This window comes from Pituophis catenifer, unplaced genomic scaffold (genome assembly GCF_029215685.1).
Source record: "Pituophis catenifer annectens isolate HBS135680 unplaced genomic scaffold, rPitCat1.0.hap2 SCAF_14, whole genome shotgun sequence".
NCBI classification, from domain to species: Eukaryota; Metazoa; Chordata; class Lepidosauria; order Squamata; family Colubridae; genus Pituophis; species Pituophis catenifer.
In genome coordinates this window covers 12,247,352-12,273,028 of record NW_027256894.1, presented here as the reverse complement: position 1 = coordinate 12,273,028, position 25,677 = coordinate 12,247,352, and the positions used below count along the sequence as shown (strand labels likewise).

Below are 25,677 nucleotides of genomic sequence, written 5' to 3'. Positions count from 1 at the left end.
CAGTATAAGAAAAATCACCAGTCCCTAAATCCCACTTAGAACATCTTGTAATTTTTTTTTTTATTATTTTTATCTGAGATGTCAGGTCAACGTGACCAAGAATCAAACTGAACATGGGAAAGCATAGGGGAAATATCCCCCCTCTCCATATTTTCCCTGCCCTTCCTAAGCCTGAATACAGAATCAACTTTGGGTTTTGATAGAATTAAATTGATAGTTTAATGGAGCTTTGGAAACCACAAATAACATTTTTTTTTAAGGTCCCCATGCCTGCTTGTGACCATGTATTCTATGAGTAGCCTCTCAGCTTCAGAGCAGTGGTAGGATTAAAAAATTTTTACTACCGGATCTGTGGGCGTGGCTTGATGGGTGTGGCGTGGCTTGGTGGGCATGGCAGGGGAAGGATACTGCAAACTCTCCATTCCCTCCCCACTCCAGGGGAAGGATATTGCAAAATCCCCATTCCCTCCCCACTCCAGGGGAAGGATATTGCAAAATCCCCATTCCCTTCCCACTCCAGGGGAAGGATATTGCAAAATCTCCGTTCCCTCCCCACTCCAGGGGAAGGATATTGCAAAATCTCCATTCCCTCCCCACTCCAGGGGAAGGATATTGCAAAATCCCCATTCCCTCCCCACTCCAGGGGAAGGATATTGCAAAATCTCCATTCCCTCCCCACTACAGAGGAAGGATATTGCAAAATCCCCATTCCCTCCCCACTACAGGGGAAGGATATTGCAAAATTTCCTCCTGATCAGCTGGGACTCAGGAGGTAGAGACTAGATGGGGGCAGGGCCAGTCAGAGGTAGTATTTATCGGTTCTCTGAACTACTCAAAATTTCCGCTACCGGTTCTCCAGAACTGGTCAGAACCTGCTGAATACCACCTCTGCTTCGAAGAAAGCTTATTTTTGATAATGTAGAGTTCCACATTCTGGGTCAAAAACCCATGCCAAACTTTTCATTTCAGCGGATCTTAGCTGAAAAAAATCAGCTAAAATTCTCCCTACCGATTTCCCCCTGGAGATTGCAGCATTTTTATCATTCTCTGGAGAGAAAGCTGTGTAAGATTCCATCAGAAGGTTAATGTTGACATGACAAGTCCAAAGCTTTCTGCAGGCTAACAACTTCATTAAAATGTATCAGAGCTCCCATCGCGCAATGTGTGTGTGTGTGTGTGTGTATCTGTGTATGTGTGTGTGTGCATGCTTGTGTATATGTGTGCAGGTGCATACATTGTGGTATTTTGACTATCTTTTCGATTCAGGATTCACTTCTGGGTTTTGTTTTGTTTTTGTTTTGATTTTTTGTATTCCTCTCTCTTCATCTTCTTAATCAAAAGAAGAAAGAGAAAGCACCATCTGGCTGCCGGAGCCAAAAATAAGACGCAAAGCAGTTGCGGAAAGGTGAACGGTTTAATTTCCCCGTTACACGTCTGCATACAACAAACAGACCTTTATGTAACAAAAGCATGGCAGCATTCTGCACCGCCTCAGCCTCTCCGTGTTCTGCTTTAAGACAGATGTGTCCTTTCCAATGCAGATTGCCTAGGAAGGCACTCGGCTGTTTATCCTGCTTTGACAGGATAGAAGGGTTTTGTTTTATGGGCGTGGAAGATTATTTTTCCCCCCTCCAAAAAAAATACAAAGAGATCGGAGATAAATTGGCAGACGGGAGAGAAAAGTCAAAAGAAAGCTATCTTTTTATTGTTCCCCTTGTTTATTCGTTTTGGCTTTTTGTTTTGTTTTTTTGCAACCTTCACATTTCAAAGGCAGAAGCATCATGTCAGTTTGCCTCTGATATGCTTTTCTGAGAGGCAGGGATCTGTGAAACTTAGTGATGTGTGTGTGTGTGTGTGTATATACACACACATATGTAAGGTAAAGGTAAAGGTTCCCCTTGCACATACGTGCTAGTCGTTCCCGACTCTAGGGGGCGGTGCTCATCTCCGTTTCAAAGCCGAAGAGCCAGTGCTGTCCGAAGAGATCTCCGTGGTCATGTGGCCGGCATGACTCAATGCCAAAGGCGCACAGAACGCTGTTACCTTCCCACCAAAGATAGGAAGGTACTTGCATTTTTTCTACTTGCATTTTTTATGTGCTTTCGAACTGCTAGGTTGGAAGAAGCTGGGACAAGGAACGAGAGCTCACCCCGTTATGCGGCACTAGGAAGTTGAACCGCTGAACTGCCGACCTTTTGATTGACAAGCTCAGTGTCTTAGCTACTGAGCCACTGCGTCCCTACACACATATGTACACACACACAAACACATATCCATTGTCTTATATTCTAGGCCAGGGGTCTCCAACCTTGGCAATTTTAAGACTTGTCGACTTCAACTCCCAGAGTTCCACAGCCAGCAAAGCCGGCTGTGGAATTCTGGGAGTTGAAGTCCACAAATCTTAAAGTTGCCAAGGTTTGGAGACCCCTGTTCTAGGCTGTATGTCATCTGCAAGTATCCTCCTTTTGGATGCCATTTATTTTATTTTTCTGTATGATTACATTTCTGCGACGTGTTCCTTTATGCCTTCAGTAGGTTACACTACATGGTCAAGTGGCTCAGAGCGACAAACACCATTATTTCGATTAGGGGCACCATGTTTTGTTTTTCTTTTTCCAAAGCAGCTCAGTTCAGAAGCATGCAGCCCCCTTTCTTTTAGCATTTAGGTGCTGCTCTTAAATATGCCTTCATGGTATATTTAGTGCTTGGTTCGTAGGCCTCTCATCATGGAAACCTAGTAACGGTGTATTCGAAAAAATCGATTCTTCACCTGCCCTTCAGGAGTTCTATCATTCTACTGTTTGATGGATGCTAATTAAATCAGCTCCTAGCCCTTTTCCCCTTGATTAAAACAGAAGAAATAATGGTCTGTGAAATGCTGGCCATTTGCAGCTAAATAGAGTTGGTTGAAGAACTGCATATGATTGCAACAGTCTCATTAGAGCACCTGTCAGTGGCCTACCGGGAAGACAAGTATCAGGGGGCCTTAAGACCTGGCACTCTATCCTCTAACCTCAAAATTTAACAGAGGACAGCAACCAAGGTTGTGAAAGTCCATTGTGCAGGTCCAGACTCTGTTCTGATCATCATCGTCAAAAAAAAATGATGGTGCCATCTCCTACAATTTTGAGTGTGTGAAAACATGGTGACTGAGAGGTGGTAAATGACAACACAACCATGGAGTCCTCATCGCAGAAGTGCTGCGGATGAAGGACTCACTTCCCATGTTGGAGCAGAAACATCTAAATGATAGCTGTGTGATGATGATGAGAGCATATGAGACGTCATGTGTTTTGTGGCCCACAATCCTGGTGATAAACACATGTAAACTTGACAGGTTAAAGAAACAGCATAGCTATCATTATGGTTGGTCGCACAGTCAACAGAGGTTTAGACTGGATCTGGCTTTTTGGCTGTTCAGTCCTTCCCAAGGATTTGGGATTGACATATGTCTTAAGGGTGTTGTTGCAGGGTGTAAGCTGTTCCAAGTAAAGCTGCCTTTTGCAATTGACTGATGGTGGTTTTGTCAATGCCAGAGGTGTTCAGAGGTGGGGTTGAAGAAGGTTTGGGATTGTACCCAAGGTTCCTATTACTTTCTTTTGCCCCAGTCATTCTACATACTTCTATTTGCAGGTTGTTGGATTTTGTGATATTCCCCAGTGATTTCTCTTCTGCGGTCTCCAGTTACAGCCATGTCCACTGTCCAGAATTTTTGCCTTTCTTATCGACAGTTGTGAAGTATGGAGTGTAATGTGGCAGGTGCTTGCCTGTTTGAATTCTAAAGTCCCAGATCACTTTATTTTCTATTGCATTGCCTATTTTATGGTTTACACCAGTTCTTGCTTGCAGGCAAATGGTATTTCTTGGACATATTCCTATGCACTGTTGTTGCTACTTTGCCATGCCATTTGTTGTCAGTCGGGGGGGGGGGGGGGGGGGCAATCTTACAACAACTAACCAGGTGCCCCACTCTTTCTTCATCTTCTTTGCAGAGGTGGAACTTGCTGTCTGTTGCTATAGTCTCAATTCTGACATTGTATGTGTTTGTTCCGAAGGTTTGGTCTTGTATAGCCAGAATTAGCCGTTTTGTCTCTTCCTTCAACTTTACTGCTCTTAGCCATTGCTAGGTCTTTTTATTATGCATTATGCTTGCTAGATTGTTTTTTTTTTCCTGTTCTAGTCATGTAATTTGTTTTGCCTTCCCGTGTTCCTTTTCTATTCTTCATTTGATCTTTCTCTTAGGCTGGGCTAGGCTGATCTCTCTAGTATTCAAGAAATTTTCATGGTGTGCTAGCTTCATTGCCCTTATTATCCTCATCTTACCGAGAGTAACCCTCAACTGCAGGAAAAATTCATTCGGGGTTTGTCCACCTCCCATGTACATCTCATGTTTTGCTTTAGCTTTCAAGAGAGCTAATAGACAACAGTGTTTTTAAAGTAAACCTATAGGTCAATATTTGCTCTGCTGGTCCCATGAGGAATCTAAATCCAGTAATGGAAATGTCCAAGAAATCCACCACAGCAACTGATTTCTGCGAGAACAAATGTGTTAAGTTCCACTAGGATGAATTTTCAATGGTTGCAGAAACTAAGACCAAAAATAAGAACTGTAAGTTGCAGCTATTTAGATTTAATTTAATAAAACAGTACAGAAGTCTTTATTAGCCAAGTGTGAATAGGACATACAAGGAATTTGTCTCAGTGCGTAAACTCTCAGTGTAAGTATCTACTACAGACCTCTCACATCCTGGACATAAACTGTTTCAACTCCTTCCCTCAGGATACTGATATATGGCACTGTATTCCAAAACAACTAAACAGAAAGTACCATCACTTTGCTGAACACCTAATTCTCACTACTATCTTATGCCTAAAGATATTTATCCATGTAGTAGGCCTATATTGCTATTATCCTTCTCATCTTCTCATTTTTTTTTCATCTTTCTCACCATCTCATCTTTCCTACTCCCTTCTCTTATTAGTATCTTATGATTTATCACCTGTTGCTTGTATCTTACAATTAATGAATATAACTATAATTTATGATCTATGACCTATCCCTTTATTGTTTGCATGTACAAACTTCCCAATGGTACGATTTGTAGAATAGTGGGGAAAATCTACCTATGATTAGTTCTCTATAGAGATTTTTAAGAAGCTGGATAGACAAATCTTGAAAGCTGGTTTAACTGGTTACACATTATATAGTGGCAAACTAGATGCTGCTTGTGGCCCTGTCCAACCCTACAATTCTAACATTTTGTGCATGACAGAAATAAGTTTTTCTTTCCTCAAAAATCCACATGAAGCAACTTGTTTTGTCAAGGATCATTCCTGAAAGTTACACGGGGAACGGTTTTATTTTTCTGGGGGAAAAAAAAGGCAGTCGGGAAATTTACTGACGTGGAAACTTACATAAAGCAAAATAATAAATAAATAAAGTTAATCTGCATTAAGAATTACATAGCCAAAGGTGTCTTTCCCACATAAATTCTTTTCTGCTTAGCAAAATTGTAAATGCAAGAGGATGCAAATTGTTGTTCGGATCTCTTTTAAAATCTCATTGGAAGATGATACAACATCCTTTACAAGGCTGTGGTATTAGAGTGGAGTTATATTGATCGAGACATCCCAAAATGGTAATAACGTGATGATTGAGGAGCATTCTTGGATATCTGAAACGGCACCAGGACTGTCTTAAATATCGGATACAAGTCTTTTCAACAAAAACCACTACATGAACATTTCTACATTTTCAGCCTCTCCTTTTCTCTCTCATCTGTTCCAAGGTAGGGAGGGGAGAAGCTATTAACAATTCATCCCCCATTCTTCCACTCTGAAACATGAAGAGCCCTTCATAGCAAAGTATTGTGAGCACTGAGGAATTAATCAGGGCAATTAGGCTGCGATAAATTGCATGGCATTATCTCAGGGATGGTAATTATCCTAATTTCACCGAATTCACCAACCCTGCAGCACCTGATCCACAGACTTCCCTTCTCCACTTCACCTTCCCACCAGGTTCCATCTGGATGAATGAGGCTATTTGGATGTTCTTTTTTTATATAGTTTCATCGCTAGGCATGACAATGAGATTAGCAGAGAAAAAGATGACTAGGGTGGGAACCAAACTGTCTGCTAGAGTATTTAATGGGTATAATACGATCCTTTCCTAATGTACCTCAATAAGAGGGTCTAGTTTTGAAGAGAGGAAAGACACAGGTGTAAATGAACTGTGTCCAATATAGATAGATAGACAGAATTCTTTATTGGCCAAGTGTGATTGGACACCCAAGAAATTTGTCTTTGGTGCATAAGCTCACAGTGTACATAAAAAGACAAGATACATTCATCAAGAGTCATAGGTACAACACTTAATGATAGTCATAGGGTACAAATAAGCAATCAAATCATACTAGGAAACAATATCAATATAAATCGTAAGGATACAAGCAACAAAGTTATAGTCATACAGTCGTAAGTGGGAAGAGATGGGTGATAGGAACGATGAGAAGACTAATAGTAATAGTAGTGCAGCCTTAGTGAATAGTTTGACCATGTTGAGGGAATTATTGGTTTAGCAGAGTGATGGCATTCGGGAAAAAACCATCCTTGTGTCTAGTTGTCTTGGTGTGCAGTATTCTATAGCGTCATTTTGAGGGTAGGAGTTTAAACAATTTATGTCCAGGATGTGAGGGGTCTGTAAATATTTTCACAGCCCTCTTTTTGACCCGTGCAGCATACAGGTCCTCAATGGAAGGCAGGTTGGTAGAAATCGTTTTTTCTGCATTTCTAATTATCCTCTGAAGTCTGTGTCTGTCTTGCTTGGTTGCAGAGCCAAACCAGACAGTTATGGAGGTGCAGATGACAGACTCAATAATTCCTCTGTAGAATTGTAGCAAATATATAGAGTCTATATATTGTGACCCTTTATATATAGTGGCTATATAGGTACATTGTGATTATAAAAGCTAAAGGTTTCTCTGTCAGTCATATCCAATTCTAGGACATGGTGCTCATCTCCATTTCTTGGCCAAGGGAGCCAGCATTGTCCAAAGATAATTTACGTGATCATGTATAGAATGCATAGAATGAATATATGCTAAAGGTGCACAGAATGCTGTTACCTTCCCACCAAAGTGGTATCTATTAATCTGCTTTCATTTGTATGCTTTTGAACCCGGGCTGACAAACCCAGCATTTTTAACTGCTGAACCATTGCACCCCACGGTGACTCTTTCTAGATAGATGAGCTAGATAGAGGATAGATAGATACTGTGTTTCCCCAAAAATAAGACCCTGTCTTATATTTTTTTGAAGTCTGAAATAAGTGTTTGACCTTATTGCCGTGCGCTCAAAAGCCTGATTGGGCTTATTATCAGGGGATGTCTTATTTTGGGGGGGGGAAACAGGATAGATAGATAGATAGATAGATAGATAGATAGATAGATAGAGAGAGAGAGAGAGAGGCAGGCAGGCAGGCAGGCAGGCAGGCAGGCAGGCAGGCAGCAGACAGACGGACAGACACATAGATAGATAGATGGACAGACACATAGATAGATAGATGGACAGACAGACAGACAGATAGAGAGAGAGAGAGAGAGAAACAAAGAGAGAGAGGGAAGAAAGGAAGGAAGGAAGGAAGGAAGGAAGGAAGGAAGGAAGGAAGGAAGGAAGGAAGGAAGGAAGGAAGGAATTGGTCTAGTGGTTAAAACACCAGACTAGAAACAAGAGGCCCTGTGTCCAAATCGTGCCTCAGCCATGAAAGCCAGGGTGATTGTTGTCGGGAAAAGAGGAGGAGGAGGGAGATGTGTTGAAAAATGGTCACTACCTTGAGTTGTTTGTAAAAATAACTCACTTTTATGTAACTAACATGCATAATGTGCAGCAAAGTATTTCGCAGAAGCCACCTTTTAGCAATTCTTGTTTTCCTGCATATCGCCTGTCCCTGATGTATTTTTCCATTTCTCTATGTTCTGATGGCACTACGTTTATCACAATCCTGGAAATGGGAATAAGGGTGTAAGCCTTTCTATCTTAAATCATTTCTCCCCCCACCCCAAAAAAAAACCTGGAAGGTTTGTGATAGCCCCAATTCCCTCCCCCCCCCACCCCTTTTGACTGTGGTTGGCCCTCGTGATCTAAATCTGCTCTTCTAAGTCATAATAACCAAGATAACGTTCCTTTCCACTTGCAAAGTGTCCAGAAGTGCATGTGTGTAACAGGGGTGGGTTCTAGTTTTTTTTACTACCTGTTCTGTGGGCGTGGCTTATTTTGTGGGCGTGGCTTGATGGTCATGTGACAATTCTTTAGGATTTAGCAGAGGTATTGGTCTACCAGGCTTTTAACTGCTTGCAGAGCTGTACCGGTCTACCCATTTCTTTTTGGAGGCACCGGTCTACCCATGTATTTTTGCAGGCACTGGTCTACCCATTTATTTTTACAGGCATCAGTTTACTCATTTGTTTTTGGAGGCACCGGTCTACCCATTTGTTTTTCGAGCGCACTGGTCTACCACCACACTGCCTTTTAACACTGATCAGTTGTAGGGCGGCCCTTTGAAGCCCCGCGGCAAGAGTTTAAACAGTTTTTTTTCCTTCTAGCCAATCAGCTGGGACTCGGGAGGCAGCGAATAGATTGGGGGTGGGGCCAAATAAAAGGTAAGAATGATGCGGGGGTGGGCAGCTCCCGAACAAAGAGAACCGGTTCAGTGACGTCATATTGTCACCGCTACCAGCTCGGCCGAACCGGGAGAACCCCCACCACTAGTGTGTAAGATGGATAAAGATCTCTTGATTCTCATTCATACCTTTAAGACTTCAAAAAGGATGTTGATAGTGGACTGCATGGCTGATATTTGACAGTAGCATTTTTTATCAATCCACCATTATGATTAGATTCTCTGGTGAATTGCCCTCAGGGTATAGTTGGCAAGCAGCGATCCACAAAATTGCACATGCATAGAAAACAGGAATTGTGACATGGTGACTCTGCCTCCTCGCCTTCCACTTTTCAAAAACAGAAATAAAATGTACCCATCACCTCAGCTGGAACATTTTTTTTTCCCAATGCGCTGTGGAAACCAGTTCATCATCCGGCTTGTGAAACAGTCCAACTTTGCTGAGGTGACGCTCCATTTTTCTCTCTCACTGCGGCGGTCCCATTTATGCCTGTGACAAACTTGAACTGGGAACATCAGCAGAAATTTAGATTAGGAAGCGTCGTGATCAGCATACGCTCAGGCCTCAGAGTACGTTCCAGGAACGAAAGATAAAACAAGGCATGCAAATTGTAAATTTCCTGACAGAATGAAGCGGTTGGATAAAGGATGTATTGGCGTAATAAACAAAGATCCCGATTTTCATCTCTGTTTTGGTGGCCTGCCTCACGCTTTGAGTCCCACAGAAGCACACCTATATAACAATAGCACTTAGACTTCTATACCGCTTCACAGTGCTTTTACAGCCCTCTCTAAGCAGTTTACAGCATCAGCCTCTTGCCCCCAACAATCTGGGTCCTGATTTTACCGACCTTGGAAGGATGGAAGGCTGAGTCAACCTTGAGCCCAATCCAGATCGAACTGGTGGCTGTGGGCAGAGTTAGCCTGCAATACTGTATTCTAACCATAGGGAGGGAGGGAGGGAGGGAGGGAGGGAGGGAGGGAAGGAAGGAAGGAAGGAAGGAAGGAAGGAAGGAAGGAAGGAAGGAAGGAAGGAAGGAAGGAAGTTATAGCACTTAGATTTATATACCACTTTACAGTGCTTTACAGCCCTCTCTAAGCAGTTTACAGAGTCAGCCTCTTGCCCCCAACAATTTGGGTCCTCATTTTATCCACCTCGGAAGGATGGAAGGCTGAGACAACTTTGAGCCTGGTGAGATTCGAACTGCCAAATTGTACTTACCTGCATCCAAAACAGGCCAGATGGGGAGACTCCTGGGAGGGGAGGGGAGGGGCGGGAGGAGAGGGCCAGCCAGGAGTGGGATTTGGGGGTTCTCCGAACTAGAGGTTCTCCCAAACCCCTGCGAAACCCCCCCCTCCCAGTAGCCCACCTCTGAACCTACTGCACAAGCTTGTTAAAAGCCTAGAAGGGAGAGGAAACAGCTGTACATGCAATTCATAATAAACGTTTTAAAAAAATCATAGTCTCAGTGCTGAGGTTCAGGGAACAATGACTGACCCAAACACATGATTTCCCCCTCCTCTCTAATCCTTTCCTAATTGATCCAACATTGCAAAACCTTAAACTTTGGATTGATTTGTTGAACAATGTTTTGCCTCTTACAGGATGAAGAATGCAAAAAATAAAAACCAATCCCAGAAACCCCCCCCCTCCTCTCTCTCTCTCTGCTTCTCTATTCCCTCACTTACCTGTTCAAGGAAAATGTATGAGATCCGTGGCTTTTTCATATAGTCGAAAGCTATCCTTGTTTCTTCCTATTTATTCAAAGTGAGTTGTAAATCAAACCCTGGATTGCCATCTCCCTAAGCTATTTGCATAGGGACAAAGTAGGTGCCGGGGGAAAAATCACTCTTTCATCTCAACGTGTTAGATTAGATTAGCTTTATTCTTTATTATATTGGTGTTCTCCCTACCTTGGCTTTCAAGTTTGTGATTGCTTTCCTTGCTCGGGATTTGTTTGTACATAATGCCCTATTACCGGCTGCGAGATTTTTCATATCAGACAGTCGGTAACTAGAATACAAGGAAATACATTTGAAAAGTGGAGCAATCATTTTTTTCCACCCCTAAAGTTAAAACACCAGCTGGCACTGACGTGCGTGCCGCTCTCACAATCAATTTTCCTGCACGAGGTTCCAGAATTGGGAAGGATTTTTTTTTTTTTTTTAAAGATCATAGGTACAGTAAATCCTCAACTTATAAAAATTTGCTTAGCAACCGTTCGAGGTTATGACGCCCGTGGGAAAAGTGACTTACAACCGGTACTTGCACTTATGAGCCATGGTGGCGCAGTGGTTAGAATGCAGTATTACAGGCTAATTCTGCTGACCGCCAGGGGTTCGATTATGACTGGCTCAAGGTTGACTCAATCTTCCATCTTTCCGAGGTCGGTAAAATGAGGAACCCAGATTGTTGGGGTCAATGTGCTGACTCTGCAAACCGCTTAGAGAGGGCTGTAAAGCACTGTGAAGCGGTATATAAGTTTAAATGCTATCTTCCTCCCTCCCTCTCTCCCTGCCCAGTGGTTAGAATGCAGTATTGCAGGCTAACTCTGCCCACTGCCAGTAGTTCGATCCTGAACCAACTGGTTTAAAGTTGACTCAGCCTTCCATTCTACCAAGGTGGGTAAAATAAGGTCCCAGATTGTTGGGGTCAATGTGCTGACTCTGCAAACTGCTTAGAGAGGGCTGTAAAGCACTGTGAAGAGGTATATACCATATTTTTCGGAGTATAAGATGCATCTGGGTGCATCTTATACTCCAAATGTAGCTCCGTCCAGCCTCACAAACGGAGATTTCAGAGGCTGAAAGAAGCTGCTGAAAGAAGGTTCAGAAATTTCAGAGGCTTTCAGAGGCAGAAAAAAAAGTTTTTTCTGAAACTGAGTTTCAGAAGTTTCAGAGGCAGAAAAAAAAGCAAGGCACAGAGCTCACAACCAACGAACCTGTTGCTAAAATTCACCTCTGGGAACAGCTGATTGGGGGTATTCCAGGAGGCGGATCCACCCACCAATCAGCTTTTTTCTTATTTTCCTTCCCAAAAACCAAGGTGTGTCTTATATTCCAGTGCGTCTTATACTCCGAAAAATATGGTAAGTTTAAGGGCTATGGCTATTATGACCGTCACAACGTCCCCATAATGATGTGATCAAAATTTGGGCGCTTGGCAATTGGCATTTATTTTATGATGGTTGCAGTGTCCTGGGGTCATGTTTTTCACCATTTCCAACTGTTCCAGGGGGCTTTTGACAAGCAAAGTCAATGGCAGAATTTAGATTTGTTTAACAACCATGTTACTAATTTAACAACTGCAAGACCTTTGCTTAGCAAGTATGGCAAAAGAAAAAAGTTGTTAAAATTGAGTGTGACTCACTTAACAATAGAAATTCTAGTCTCAATTGTCCTTGTAAGTTGAGGACTACCTGTATTGTCTTTGGGACAGCATCTTGTAGCATCTCCAAATAACCCCAAGTCATAACCCCAAATCGTTTTCGGTCTTGAGTTCTACCTCTCGTTGAACAAGAAATCAAGCCACACACAGAAAACACTAGATTTTTCTTCCCTTTTTCTTTCTTTTCTATGGCATCCTTAACAAAATCACTGCAACAGCTCCGGTTGGTAGCGATGTTAAAGAAATCCAACACAGCTTTCAATGGGAGAAGAGTTATGACAATCGCCAAAATAGACTTCGCTAGCTTTAGCCAAGGTTGCACTAGGCAAGTTTTTCTAAGTGTCCTTAGTGTCTGAGAGATGGGTTTAGAAAAAGAGCGGGTTATTGAAATTTGCATCCGCAAAGGGGTAGTTTCGTTTTAAAGAAGCGGATGCTGAGAACATTTCTATGAAGAGCAGTGAAAGTTGGCTTTCAAAAATGTTTCTTGGGGTATTTCCATTTAACAATATTGAGGCGAAGGTTGTACGCATCTCCTCCTTTTGTTAGGGAAAGCTTCCAGCAAGCATTGGGTAAAGAACAGGAAATTGTCACTTTCAATTTTTAGATTGCAGAGTTCTGAGAGACTTGATTTATTTACTTCCAGACGGGTCCAATTGTTAACAATTCCCCTACTCCTTTTTTGTCATTTCCAGATTTAGTACTTTGCTTCCTTTTGTATCTTTCCTGAGTGTTACAGGTGAGAGCATTGTTACAGTAGCGTCAACAAAGCAATCTCAATATGACTGCAGATACTGTCACTCAAGTGTGTGTATGTTTTTTTTTACTGATGTGGAAACATGCATTAGAGAAAATGTGGCGTGATCTTTGGGAGAAAGAGTTTTTATCAAGGATTCACAAAGAAAAGATGCAAAGAAATTGAAACATTGGAAGGGATGGCCTGTGCAAATGTTTCATAGTGCATAGAAAGCTGTTTTGGTATAGTGGTTAAAGCGCCAGGCTTGAAACTGGGAGACCATGAGTGTCAAGGCTGCCATTCTGCTAGGCTACACATTGCCTGCTGCACCCATTGCCTATACATATGCAATGGGGGAGGGAGATCGGCAGGGTGGGATAAAGGGAGGGTTAGCATGAAGAATAGACTCTATGCATTGTGCTGTCCCATGAAAACTGCATCCGTTCCAAGGTCACGCTAAGGAATGCAGAACCATCCAGCCCACAAAGACAGGGACTGCTACCCAAACAATTTGGTAGCATTTAGTTGGACACTCTTTGATAACCATGGGGAACAAGGGAAAGTTTTGTGCTTTGGGTGTGAAAACCCCAGATCCAGCTTTGCTTCTTCTTGTAACCACTTGACTTTAGTAAAGTATACTTTTGGCTAACCATGGGCTGAAAGTCTTCCTTTTGTAACTGACCAAGTTGGGATGGTTGACAGTGAGTTCAAGTTCTGCCTTAGCCATGAAAGCCAGCTAGATGACCTTGGGCCAGTCCCTCTTTCTCCGCCCAACCCATCTCACTGGGATCTTTATTTAAAGGACAACAGCAGGAAGAAGGTGTGTTGAATATGTTTGTCGCCTTGAGTTATTTGTAAAAGTACCGTAATAAAGATGGATTACAAAAACATTAAAAAAATGTGCATTTTAGAATGTAACGGATTCCTCTAGTTCAATTAGAATTCATGAAATAATAAAGAGCAGGGGAAAATTGTGCATATAAAGCATGAATGAATGCTCCGACTATATGAAACCTTTATTTTTAAGAGTGGCAAAAAAAGAGAAAGAAATGGCATAGTTTTCAGATGGCTTTTTTTGGTTGGTGAAGAAGACTATTTCAGTAGGAAACCTGAGGAGCATGGCTCCTGACCCCAAATAACATCATGCTAATCAATACACTCACAAAATGTGTATCATTAGCTTAACAGATTGTGCTTGTAGGTTCAATGACCTAGAACAGGGGTGTCAAACTCAAGGCCCATGGGCCAGATCTGGCACGGGGTGCTTAGATCTGACCCACAGGGCCACCCTGGAAACCACGAAGGACCAGCCTGCAGTGCCTCTTTGGATGGCCCTCCCAAGCTCCGTTTTCACTGGCAGAGGGTTGTAAGAGGCCATTGCAGCCGAAAGTGGAGCTTGGGAGTCCGTTTTCTCTGGCAGAGCGCTTGTGTTGTGGTCCGCCAGCAGCCTGCGGAGCTGGCAGCGGAGTCGACAGTGATGAGCCAAAATTATTTAATTTGATTTTATTCTACTTTTAAATTTTGTATGTATGTGTTTTATTGTTTGGCTGTGCACCGCCCTGAGTCCTTCGGGAGTAGGGCGGTATAGAAATCAAATCAAATAAATAAATAAATAAATAAATAAAATGAGGCTGAGGAAGAACATGGGCCAGTCCTAGAGGCTGGGGAAGGCCCAGATGAGGGCTCTGCGTCGGAGCAGAGATGGGGCCAGGGCCATCGGGGAGTGATGTGCGGACTTCGGAGCCTCCAGAGGCTGACAGTAGAGAGGCAGAGGAACAGGAGGAGCCTATTCCTAGTGCATGTATGAGAAGAGGTGCCAGAAGGCAAGAGCAGCTACAGCAAAGAGGACAACTTGGGAGTAAGGCCAAGAGATGATTGGCCCATCCCATAAGGCTTAAAAGACCAGCAATGGCTCTCGGGCTCTTTGTCAGAAAACCAAGTTGATAAACTTGGTTCTTATCTTGCTCGGCATCCTCTGCTTCTGAACTTTTGCCAAGAGAAGCCTTTGGCAGTTTGCCTAATTATACCAAGTTTGGTGATAAGACTTTATGAAGACTTTCTTTGATTTAGTTTGGACTATGCTGAGAATGAGTTAATTCTCAGCTGTTCTAATAAAGTCTGTTTGTTTTGGAACTGTTTGCGTCTAATACTACCTACTTGGGCCTGGGTCACAACAGCTTGTGCCACCACAGGCATCCCCGACACGAGTGATGTTGAGCTGGCCACACCCACCCTGGCCCCACCCCGCCCCATCCCCCGAAGTCAAACAGAACCCTGATGCAACCCTCAATGAACTCAAGTTTGAAACCCCTGACCTAGAAGGAAGGAGCAAAAGATACCTAGTCTAGTGAAAAGAAGGACCAGAGGTGACATGATAGCAGCCTTCCAATACTTGAAGGGCTGCCACAAGGAAGAGGGGGGCAATGTATTTACCAAAGCACCCATAGGCAAGACAGGAAACAAGGGATGGAAACTAACCAAGGAGAGAAGCCACCTTGAACTAAGGAGAAAATTCCTAAGAATGAGGACAATGAACCAGTGTAACAAATTGCTATGGAAGTTGTGGGTGCCCCATCACGGGAGACTTTTTAAGAAGAGCATGGACCGCCATTTATCAGAAATAGTACAGGTCTCCTGCGAGAGGAGGGGGTTGGACTAGATGACTTCCAAGATCTCTTCCAACTCTGCTACTGTTATTATTACTGGCTTTTGTAAAGGTTTCCTTACAGGTCGGTCACCTGGAGGGGAAAAAAATCATACTCGCCATAGGCGACTATATACAAACCTGAAAAAAAAAATGCATTAAGCTGTTGGAATGTTGCAGCCAGACAAACGATGGAGTTAAAGATACACCCTTTCCCTTCTTGTCCCCTGCTTCATCCCTTCACGTCCCCCTCATCTTCCCTCCCTGCTTTTCTTCTCTGTTGTTTATTTCCCTCCTCCCCGATTTCTCCTTGTCTTCACCCATTCACTGTCAGGAAGTGACGCATCCGAAGGGCTATTACAGCAGAACGTGGCAGCAGCAGAGAATTACAGCCATGGCAGCTACAACAGTGAGTGGATTTTGACTCGGGGACTGGAGAGTGGGTGGTGGTGGAAATAGGTATTTGATGAGAACAAAGTGACCGGGGAGTTGGGATGGATTAACAGTAAAGCTCAGCATGCTCCAGATTAGGTCCTTGGATATACTGGGAATCCAACAGACTGCATTTATTTAGAAATGCTGCTAGGATCAGTCTACACACCTCCACTTCCTTTGTAGAGAATGATGCTATCAATTCTGAAACATTATCCATGTCATTGTGCTCAACCTAAAGGACTTCATCCTGAATAAAATGACTAGATGCACTTTGGGACTCCTTGTAGTTCTCCCTCTCTCTCTCCCTCTCTCTTCCCCTCCCACCTTCCCTCTCTCCCTCCCTCCCTCCCCCCCCCTCTCTCTCTCTCTCACACACACACAGGCTTTTTCTCTTCCTGGGCTGCTCCATCCTAGTTCTTTTTATGCCTTTACCTTTTCTAGACCATATTTTGTGACATTGACGAAGCCAATGGTAAAAGAATCACTTGAACAGTTGGGTTCAGTTCTTGATGTCTCTAGGTAAATGAAAATACAAAATCGAGTTAAACATACAAAGATCAAGGTCAAGGTTTCCTCTGTCCAGTCATATCTGACATTAGGGGGTGGTACTCATTCGGTTTCCGAGCCAAGGGAGTCAGCATTATCCAAAGGCACATTCTGTGATCATGTGGCCAGCATGACTATACACTGAGGCTCACAGAACTCTGTTACCTTCCCACCAAAGTGGTACTTATTTATCTACTTGCCTTTGCATGGTTTCAAACTGCTAGGTGGGCAGGAGCTGGAGCAAGGAACCGGAGCTCACCCATCACACAATGGTTGGGTCTCGAACCCAGACAATCAGCTTTCCAGCTGACAAGCTCAGTGTCTTTAACTGCTGGGCGATCGCGCCCCCTTTAAACAGATAAATCCATCTTAAAGGCAAGATTCTTTTATTCTTAGCCAAACTCTTAATTGTTCTTAGGTCAGTCCTTCTCTGTCTGACCTTGACTAAATGAATTTCTTGTTTCAAGACTCTGCTTGTTTAAGGCCCTTTCCACAATACAGCCACATTCCAGATGCTTTGATTCATCAAATGCCCAATTCTCTTTTTTAAAAAAACGAAAAAACAAAACTGTCTTTTTCCTCAAGTCTATGAAATCCCTAAATACATCTTGTACAATGTATTTAAAAATATAGCAATCAAATAATGTTAACTTCCTGGAATGGTGGCAATTAAAGCAATTAAGCTGCAATGGGGAAGGAACAGAATATTCTCCAAACTACCATCCATGAATCATTCCAACTGCACTGCCATGCTATCTGAGACGGAGCTCTTAATATTTTGGAGCAAAGGTGTACAATTTCCAATAACTCAAAGGGAACACGGAGTGTAGGAACCCCTGCTTTAATGTAATGCACTTTTGAGCGATGACAATTGCAAACTGCATCTTAGATTTTCAGTAAATTTTATTTCTGGGGATAGATTGAGATAAATTTAGAGCCAAATTTGGACCCAGTGATTTCTTCCTCCATTTCTTATTCGTACCAAGAAGAAGAAAATCTCTTTTCTTGTATTGCTCAGAGAGTAACTAATTGAGCTGAGGAAAAATTGCTATCCATTTCTGTTTGGGCTCAGTGATGTTCACCGTTTTGATATTCTGATTTAGTTTGAAAAAAAAAAATAAGTACGATGGGAAAGCCACAAGAGTGGGTGCCAAAGTTGCATTTCCAAGTGGTACCCTTGGAGCACCTTAGCAGCTGTTTTCCTGGCTTTCTCATTATTTGATTATCAGTTCTTGCTCGCTAACTAGGCTGCTGTGTCACTCCATAAATAAACACTTCAGTTTTTATTAATTCTTTTGGAGATAAGATGCAAAATGTAGGCTTCATCAAACTTCCATTCCGTTGCTGTCTTGAGAATCGCCGTCTGCAGCTAAGCAGCAATTTTTAAGTCAGGTGACCCAAGGGACACATCTATTGGTGTGCATATTCCCCCCCCCCGACTTCCAGGGAAGAAAAAGAAAAAAAAATGAGTTTTTACATATTTGCAAAGAAGTGACTAGAACAAAGATGTAGAATGATCTCAGTTATAACTTTTGATTTAAAAAATGGGACGTGTCAAATGTATCTGGTCCGTTAACTTGGCACTCATCTGTATCAAACGAGACATTTTTCTAGATTAAGTGCCTGTTTGCATTGTGGAGTGCTGTAGCAAACCCTCCTTTGACAGCACCCAAGCTTGGAAAATGGACTGTGAATTGTTATTTTTTAAATGTCAGAGAGCTGCATAATACCCTCATGAATATTTTCTAACAAATTATCAGGTATTATTAGACTATAATCTGAAAATAATTGCAGCATTGGCTTCATATATTACAAGTATTATGGGGAAAGCAACATGAGTGGACTTAATGTGCATAAAAATACACTCGTCATCATACCAAGAGCTGTTAACTTAGAAAAGAGTAACCTCAACAAGAAGATCAGTGGGAGCCAGACAGGTACAATGGAAGGAATAATAGAAGAACAGAGTTGGAAGGGACCTTGGAGGTCTTCTAGCCCAACCCCCAGCTCAAGAAGTTTGGATAAGATCTGGGCTCAAATCCTCACTAAGTTTGGAAGCTGATTTGGCATTCTTGGGATGATCTTCCCAACAGATTTGTTGAAGGATAAAATGTTGATCCTCTCCATGGGAGGAATGGGTCCAAAAAAGGCAAGATGACACAAACTTGCAATGCAGCCCTGACCCTTTTCTGCTTGTGCATTTTGACACCGTTACCGAAATTTTGAGTTTCTGGATGCCCAGTGCAAATGCCACTGAATGGATGAGGGAAATCTTTCCGTGCTACCTTGAATTATTGATTTGATTTATCGAATTCATTGACTGATTGATTTTAATCTCAATGGTCTTGAGAGGAATAAATATGTTGCTGGGAAATGGTTATTTGGTTTACTTTAAAATGAGATGAGCCAGCTATTGAGCAGCATTGGTGGCCTAGTGATGAAGACGCTTGCTTCCCACTTGGGAGGTGGAGAGTTCAATCCTAGGTAGTAGCAGATATTTATCTCCTAGGACGCAAAGACAAAAAAAAAAAAAAAAAAAAAAAAATCTGCTGTGAACTCCATGTGGTGTCAGGAAGGGTATCCAGCCAGTAAATGCTCAGCTCCATCCAGTTGCCTTGACTGTATTTATTTATTTATTTATTTATTTATTTATTTATTTATTTATTTATTTATTTATTTCTTAGTTTGATTTATATGGCACCTTTCTCCGGAGATTCAGGGTGGCTTATAATGCTTTTAAGCAATAGCCTTCATACTTTTGTATATACCTGCTTAGTAAGGCTTTTTTGCCCCCCCCCCCCCCAAGCGGTGTTCTATTTTATACAAAGTCAGCCTGAATTAAGGCAATATAGAACCCTGGAACCCTCACTGTATTTCAGACATCAATACATTAGAGAGGGTCCAGAGATATTTTACTAGAAGAGTACTCAAATCTTCTGCTCGAAATAAAATTCCCTATACCACCAGGCTTGAAATTTTAGATCTGGATAGCCTCAAATTATGCCGTCTACATTCCGACCTTTGCTTAGTTCATAAGATTATTTACCAAAACATTCAACCTGTAAATGAGTACTTTAATTTCAACCATAATAACACAAGGGCTATCAATAGATTCAAACTCAATGTCATTCGCTCTAATCTTGAGTGTAGGAAATATGACTTCTGCAATAGAGTAGTAAATATCTGGAACACTCTACCTGATCCTGTTGTTAGTCTCTCTAATCCCCCCATACCTTTTACCTTAAACTGTCTACCGTGGACCTTTCATGTTTCTTAAGAGGTCCCTAAGGGGGCGTGCATAAGCGCACCAGCGTGCCTTCTGTCCCTGTCCTACTGTCCCCATTTATACGTAATCATTCTATGTGTTTATGGCTATGTTTTGCCTATTTATATCCTTTTACTTGTACCAGTTTTTTTTTTCATGTGTCCATGTCTATGTCTATTTTATTAATGTCTTGGCAAAGTTCAATTCCTATCTGTGAGATTATTTTTGTGGAGCAGGATACGAGTCAACCCACCAGACTGTGGCCACTTTAGTGGTGTGTAAATGAAAACTTAGATGTTAATTGTATCGTTAGAATCCTGAACTTCAGGTGTTAGCACTGAATATGTCAACATCATCGTTACTTTTAAGGGTATATTTTTTTCCCTTCTTAAATTTTTAATAAAACTAAATGTCATCAGGACAGAATTGGGAGAGTAATGACAGATTCCGTTTCTGTGGATGGAATTCTGTAGAGAGAATGTGGGGCTTATCTAACCCCATTCAGAACGGGGAGGGACATTAAAAAAAAAAAAAGAGGTAACAATAGAGTTGTTCTCATGTCCACTGATGATGGTTTAATTATTGCCCAGATAGTTAAACAACATGTATAACCAGCTCTGGAGTTACTTTTCTTCCAGACAATGTCAGGCTGTATCAAAATAAAACCAGTCCCTTCTATCTTAGTTAACTAGCTTAGTTAACTAGGCTACGCATGTTATGCAAGCATAACTAGAGGCAGGATTCTATACAGGTATTCTTCGACTTACGACCACAACTGAGCCTAAATATGTGTTAAGTGAATTTTACCCCATTTTACAATCTTTCTTACCACAGCAATTGTTAAGTTAGTAACCAGGTTGTTAAGTGAATCGGGCTTCCCCATTGACTTTGCTCTTTCAGAAAGTTCGCAAAAGGGGATCATGTGACCCCGGCACACTGCAACCATCATAAGAACATGCCAGTTGCCAAGCAACGGTTCTCTGCCATAATGAGCAGTGGGTGAGCGTGGCCATAGTGGGCATGGCCAGGGGTGTGTGACAGGCAGCACTCAGCCTCCTGCACCCCCCTGGGAGCAAAAACAGGCCATGGGGGGACACACTGCCCTCCCCCGGTGCTCCATTTTGGTCCTTGCAGCCTCCTGGGAGGAAAAAATGGGGTGAGGTGGGCGCTGCACACCCCCGTGCCGCATTTTGGGCCTAGCAGGCCTCCCTGCAGCCTCCTCGGAGCAAAAACAGGCCACAGGGGGGGACACGCTGCCCTCCTCCAGTGCTCCATTTTGGGCCTAGTAGGCCTCCCTGCAGCCTCCTCCCTGCAGCAATTTTATTACCAGTTCGCCCGAACCGGCCCGAACTGGCTGAATCCCACCAAATGGTAAGACCATTTTCTCGGTGTCGTTGTAACTTTGAACGGTCACTATATGAGCTGTTGTAAGTCGAGGACTTCCTGCATTGCTCCTATCTTTGGGCTTTATAAGATGGCATTCACCTTTTTTTTAAAAAAGCTCTGACTCTGAGGTTTAATATTGATTGCGGAGGAGCCTGTTCTCTGATCCTCCAGAGAGATGCCATGGCCCTTGAAGGTTATTAAAATGTCCAAGTCAGGAAGTGTTGAGCATGTTAAGAACTTAATTACCACTTCTGCTGCTGTGCTTCAGTCTCTAATCGAGGCTGTAGTAGTGCAGTCAGAAATATTCAGATATTTACCCTCCAACCATTTACAGTATTTACAAGGTCACCGGCTACCATTTAATTAGAGCATTGCAAGTTCGCCCCCGACAGACTTTGGAACTATCAAATTACTACCGAAATACAGATCTTACTTCCCATAATACGGAAGAATGAAAACAGGAGAGAAACAAGGAGCAAAGAGAAGTAAAATATGTATGGAGACTTGGAAATGTAGTATCTTGAAGGAACAACACTTTGATAAAATAGTCTTTAGCATCCTGAATTCAGGTGTCAGGATTTCTAAGTAACACCCCCAATGAAAGAAAACTCAGAGGCTTGAGTTTCCTCAAAGTTCCATTTTGTTAGAGATGTCATATTGGCACATCTGGGAAAACCCGAATCTGAAAGCTTCCAGGATTTCCCCACCCAAAGGGAAGTTCAAGTCCCTGCCCAGCACCCACATGTCCATCACATGGTCCAATCCAAGTGCGGTCCCAACTGGAGATGCCTCCCAGTTCCAGCCGTCCAGGTACAGGGCAAGATGTCCTTGACTCTCTGAGAAAGGAATGTTATTTTGACTATATATCACCCATGCTCCATACAATCCCCCCTCCCAGTTTCCCACAGTAGTAAATGTAGAAGCCCTGAAGATCCAACGAAAAAGATGGTTTCCAGGCCTGACATCAGGTGGGATTCCTTGCTGGGCTATGGCAGCTGAACACTAGTCTGACGTTCCTTCTCCAGTAAAGTTAATATTTGTCTGAGTTTGCATAATATGTTGAACAATAACCAAACAAACTTGTCCCAAAGATGTTTTTTTTCAAAAGGCAACTGGACTTGTTTTGATTTATTTATTAATTCAATTTGTATGCCATTCCTCTCCGAAGACTCAGGGCAGCATTTCCTTGAAGACATTTTGCTTCTCATCCAAGAAGCTTCTTCAGTTCTCTTCTTCGGTTCGTTTCTTGGATGAGAAGCGAAATGTCTTAAAGGAAAAACAAAATCCAGCTGCCTTTTGAAAAAGCACCTTCGGGATAACCATGACCTGGATGACTGAGAAGCTCCATAGACAACCAAAGAAGCTGGGTTTACAGAGTGTAAGTCACAGAAAAGAAGGTTCCTTCAAGTTATTTATTTATTTATTTATTTATTTATTTAATTTGTATACCGCCCTTCTCCCAGAAGGGACTCAGGGCGGTGAACAGCCAAAATTAAGAAACATACAAATGCAAAAGTTAAGATAATTAAAAGAATTAAATCATTGGCTACCCAAATTTAAAACCCCAAATCCATAAAATTTAAAATCCCAATTAAAAAACCATTTAGGCTAGGCCGGCTTGATGAAATAAAAACGTCTTCAGGGCTTTACGGAAGGTCCAGAGGTCCGGGATCAATCGTATTCCAGGAGGCAGCTCATTCCACAGGGCGGGTGCCCCCACAGAGAAGGCTCGCCCCCTGGGGGCCGCCAGCCGACATTGCCTGACCGACGGCACCCCGAGGAGGCCCTCTCTGTGAGAGCGTATTGGCCGGTGGGAGGTTATCGGTAGCAGCAGGCGGTCTCGCAAATACCCTGGCCCTAAGCCATGGAGCGCTTTAAAGATGAGAACCAACACCTTAAAGCGCACCCGGAAGACCACCGGGAGCCAATGCAGCTCGCGCAGGAGAGGTGTTACGTGGGAGCGCCACGTCGCTCCCATAATCACCCGCGCGGCCGGGTTACTCTACAAGTTACTCTTCCCAACATTTTCAGAAGTGATTTGCCAGTGTTTTCTTCCTAGGATTGGGGTTGAAGCTAACCAAACTTTGGAAACGGTGCAAAAAGCCCCTCTAAATATTGAATTAAGCAAATTAAGTGTGTTGAGGAAATGTAGCCACGTGTCGACGGGATAATTGGCCCATAAGTCAACTAGTAAAGTGTATCTTTTTCTCTTACGTTTTACAAAGGAGAAACACGGCACAGGGAAGTCTAATCTGTAATATCCATGTTGGACAATGGATCAATTTTGCTTTGCAGTTAGAAGCAGCAGTGCCTCTGTTTTTCTAGCTAAATCATCTCCGATGCAGGAAGTAGGAACGTGCAAATAGTAATAATGGTCCAATAATAACAGACAGGTTTGTCCGTTTGATGCAACTCAGCAGAATCATTTTCCAGCCCAGCTGCGAAATTGAGGGAAGGTTTTGCTGGCTGTCGCACACACTTCGCACTGGCTTCACTCAAATCACTAAATGGAATGGCAGTAGATAAGGCTGCTGCAGGGGTTTTGAACTAGAGTCATTTATTAAATCTATGACATTACAAGAATGGTTGTTTTTTTTTTTCTCCCCCTAGCTGGAAATTACTCCCATTTATGAAGTATCCTGCTCATAACTTTCATAGCACCACTCATTCTTACCAGCCGCAGCTGAAATTAGTCTGTCTCTTCTCTTCCCCACTTGCTTCCCCCTGTCTCCTTCCAGCCTCCATTTGTGGCTAACCCCTAATGGAGACAAGGGCATCTGCAGACACATCTGCGGAAGTTTAGCTGGTTAAGTCATCTAGCTGACTGGGGGCTAATGAAGTCTTACGGCAAAAGCTTTCAGTGCATGCCACCTGGAACATGATTTTAGCAAAATGCTTTCTATGAGGGCTAGGTGGTTTGAGGGGCCTCCGATTGCTTTCAGGAAGAGGAGGATGGAGGGATGCAGGGATAATCAGAGGCTGAGCTTTCAGGATGCTTTCTTTTCTCACTCTAATGGCCTTTGTGGCTCAGACTTCTATTGGCATCTGTGTCCTCCTTGTGCTCTTTCTTCATCCTTTCGGCTTCTCTAAAGTGAAGCTCCATTATGAGCAATTAGCATTAGCAGATTGCTAGCTCAGTGTTTCTCTCTGTCACGGAGATCCACATTTCACAATTAAAGAGCGACAGCAAAATTCAACAGCTGAAGCTCACTGCTGGGCACGTTGACAGAAAAGACTCCATCAGCAGAAGGCTGGTTGACCTATTGGTCATGTGCGGTTCCTCAACAACGTTTATGCCCTTCAGGATCTGCTGCTGAATTTAGGTGAACCACTAATGGTTTTGTGATTACACCACTAATAGGTGTGTAAAACCTGCTTAACACAGTTTTGCTTTTTTAATTTTAAACTCAGAAATGCGCTTCCAAAAAAATAATAAAAATGGAGCTCTACATCTCTGGACATGTCATCCTAAACATGTCCCATGGTCCTATTGTTGCCTGAAGCAAACCAAGCAACTTAACTGTGCTCCAAAGATGCTTTTTCAAAAGGCAGCTGGACTTTGTTTTTCCTTGAAGATGTTTTGCTTCTCATCCAAGAAGAGCTGAAGACGCTTTTTGGATGAGAAGCAAAACGTCTTCAAAAGAAAAAATAAGGAAGTCCAGTTGCCTTCTGAAAAAGCACCTTTGGGATAACCTTTTAGTTGAAGTTATCCCACAATGACCAAAGTCATTGGAAGACTTGTCTCCAGTTTTTTTTTTTTTTAATTTGATTTATATGCTGCCCTTCTCCGGAGACTCGGGGCAGCTTACAATGCGCTAAGCAATAGCCTTCATCCTTTTGTATATTTATACAAAGTCAGCTTATTGCCCCCACAATCTGGGTCCTCAATTTACCTACCTTAGAAAGGATGGAAGGCTGAGTCAACCTTGAGCCTTGGCGAGATTCGAACCTGCAGTAATTGCAGGCAGCTGGTCTTAATAACCAGCTTAATAACAGGGTGCCTTAGACCACTGTACTACCAAGGCTGAGCAAGCATGTTCATATCAGAGGTGGGATTCACTTACCTTCTCTACCGGTTCACATATGTAAGCGCACACCACCTCTGCGCATGCACACGGCCTTCTGCGCATGCACAGTAGTCTCACATTATGTCCGGGCGGGTGGGCAGAGCCTCCCGCAGTCGCTGCTACCAGTTCGGGCAATCTGGAGAGAACCGGCTGAATCCCACCACTGGTTCACATCCACTTTCTTTCATTTTCTTACCCACTTTCACGTTATTCTCAAATTCTACTTCACCCTCAGTTGATGAGAAGAACATCCAGGGATCCTGCTGCCCATTCCATGTTGAAGCAAATTATATTATTACATCCTATTCAGTGATGGGATTCAAGTAATTTAACAACCGGTTCTCTGCCTTAATGATTTCTTCCAACAACCAGTTCACCAAACTGCTCAGAAAGTTAACAACCGGTTCTCCCGAAGTGGTGCGAACCGGCTGAATCCCACCACTGCTCCTATTAGAACCGAGTCTATACTTGCCCTGAATAATTAAAGCTTCGTTATGGTCAACGCAGCCCTAGGAAAGGCTTGCCATTGCAGT

General features: G+C 42.8%; 1 protein-coding gene across 2 annotated transcripts in view; it reads left to right on the top strand.

Annotated features, from left to right (window-relative positions):
- NTRK3 (neurotrophic receptor tyrosine kinase 3) overlaps positions 1-25,677 on the top strand; it is a 460,742-nt gene that overhangs the window by 415,243 nt on the left and 19,822 nt on the right. Inside the window, exon 16 of one of the 2 annotated variants that reach the window (XM_070953879.1) lies at positions 15,780-15,854. The exons of the other annotated variant lie outside the window; for it this stretch is intronic. Coding sequence (XP_070809980.1) covers positions 15,780-15,854 — 75 coding nt within the window. The remainder of the gene's footprint in view (positions 1-15,779; positions 15,855-25,677) is intronic. 2 annotated transcript variants of the gene reach the window in all.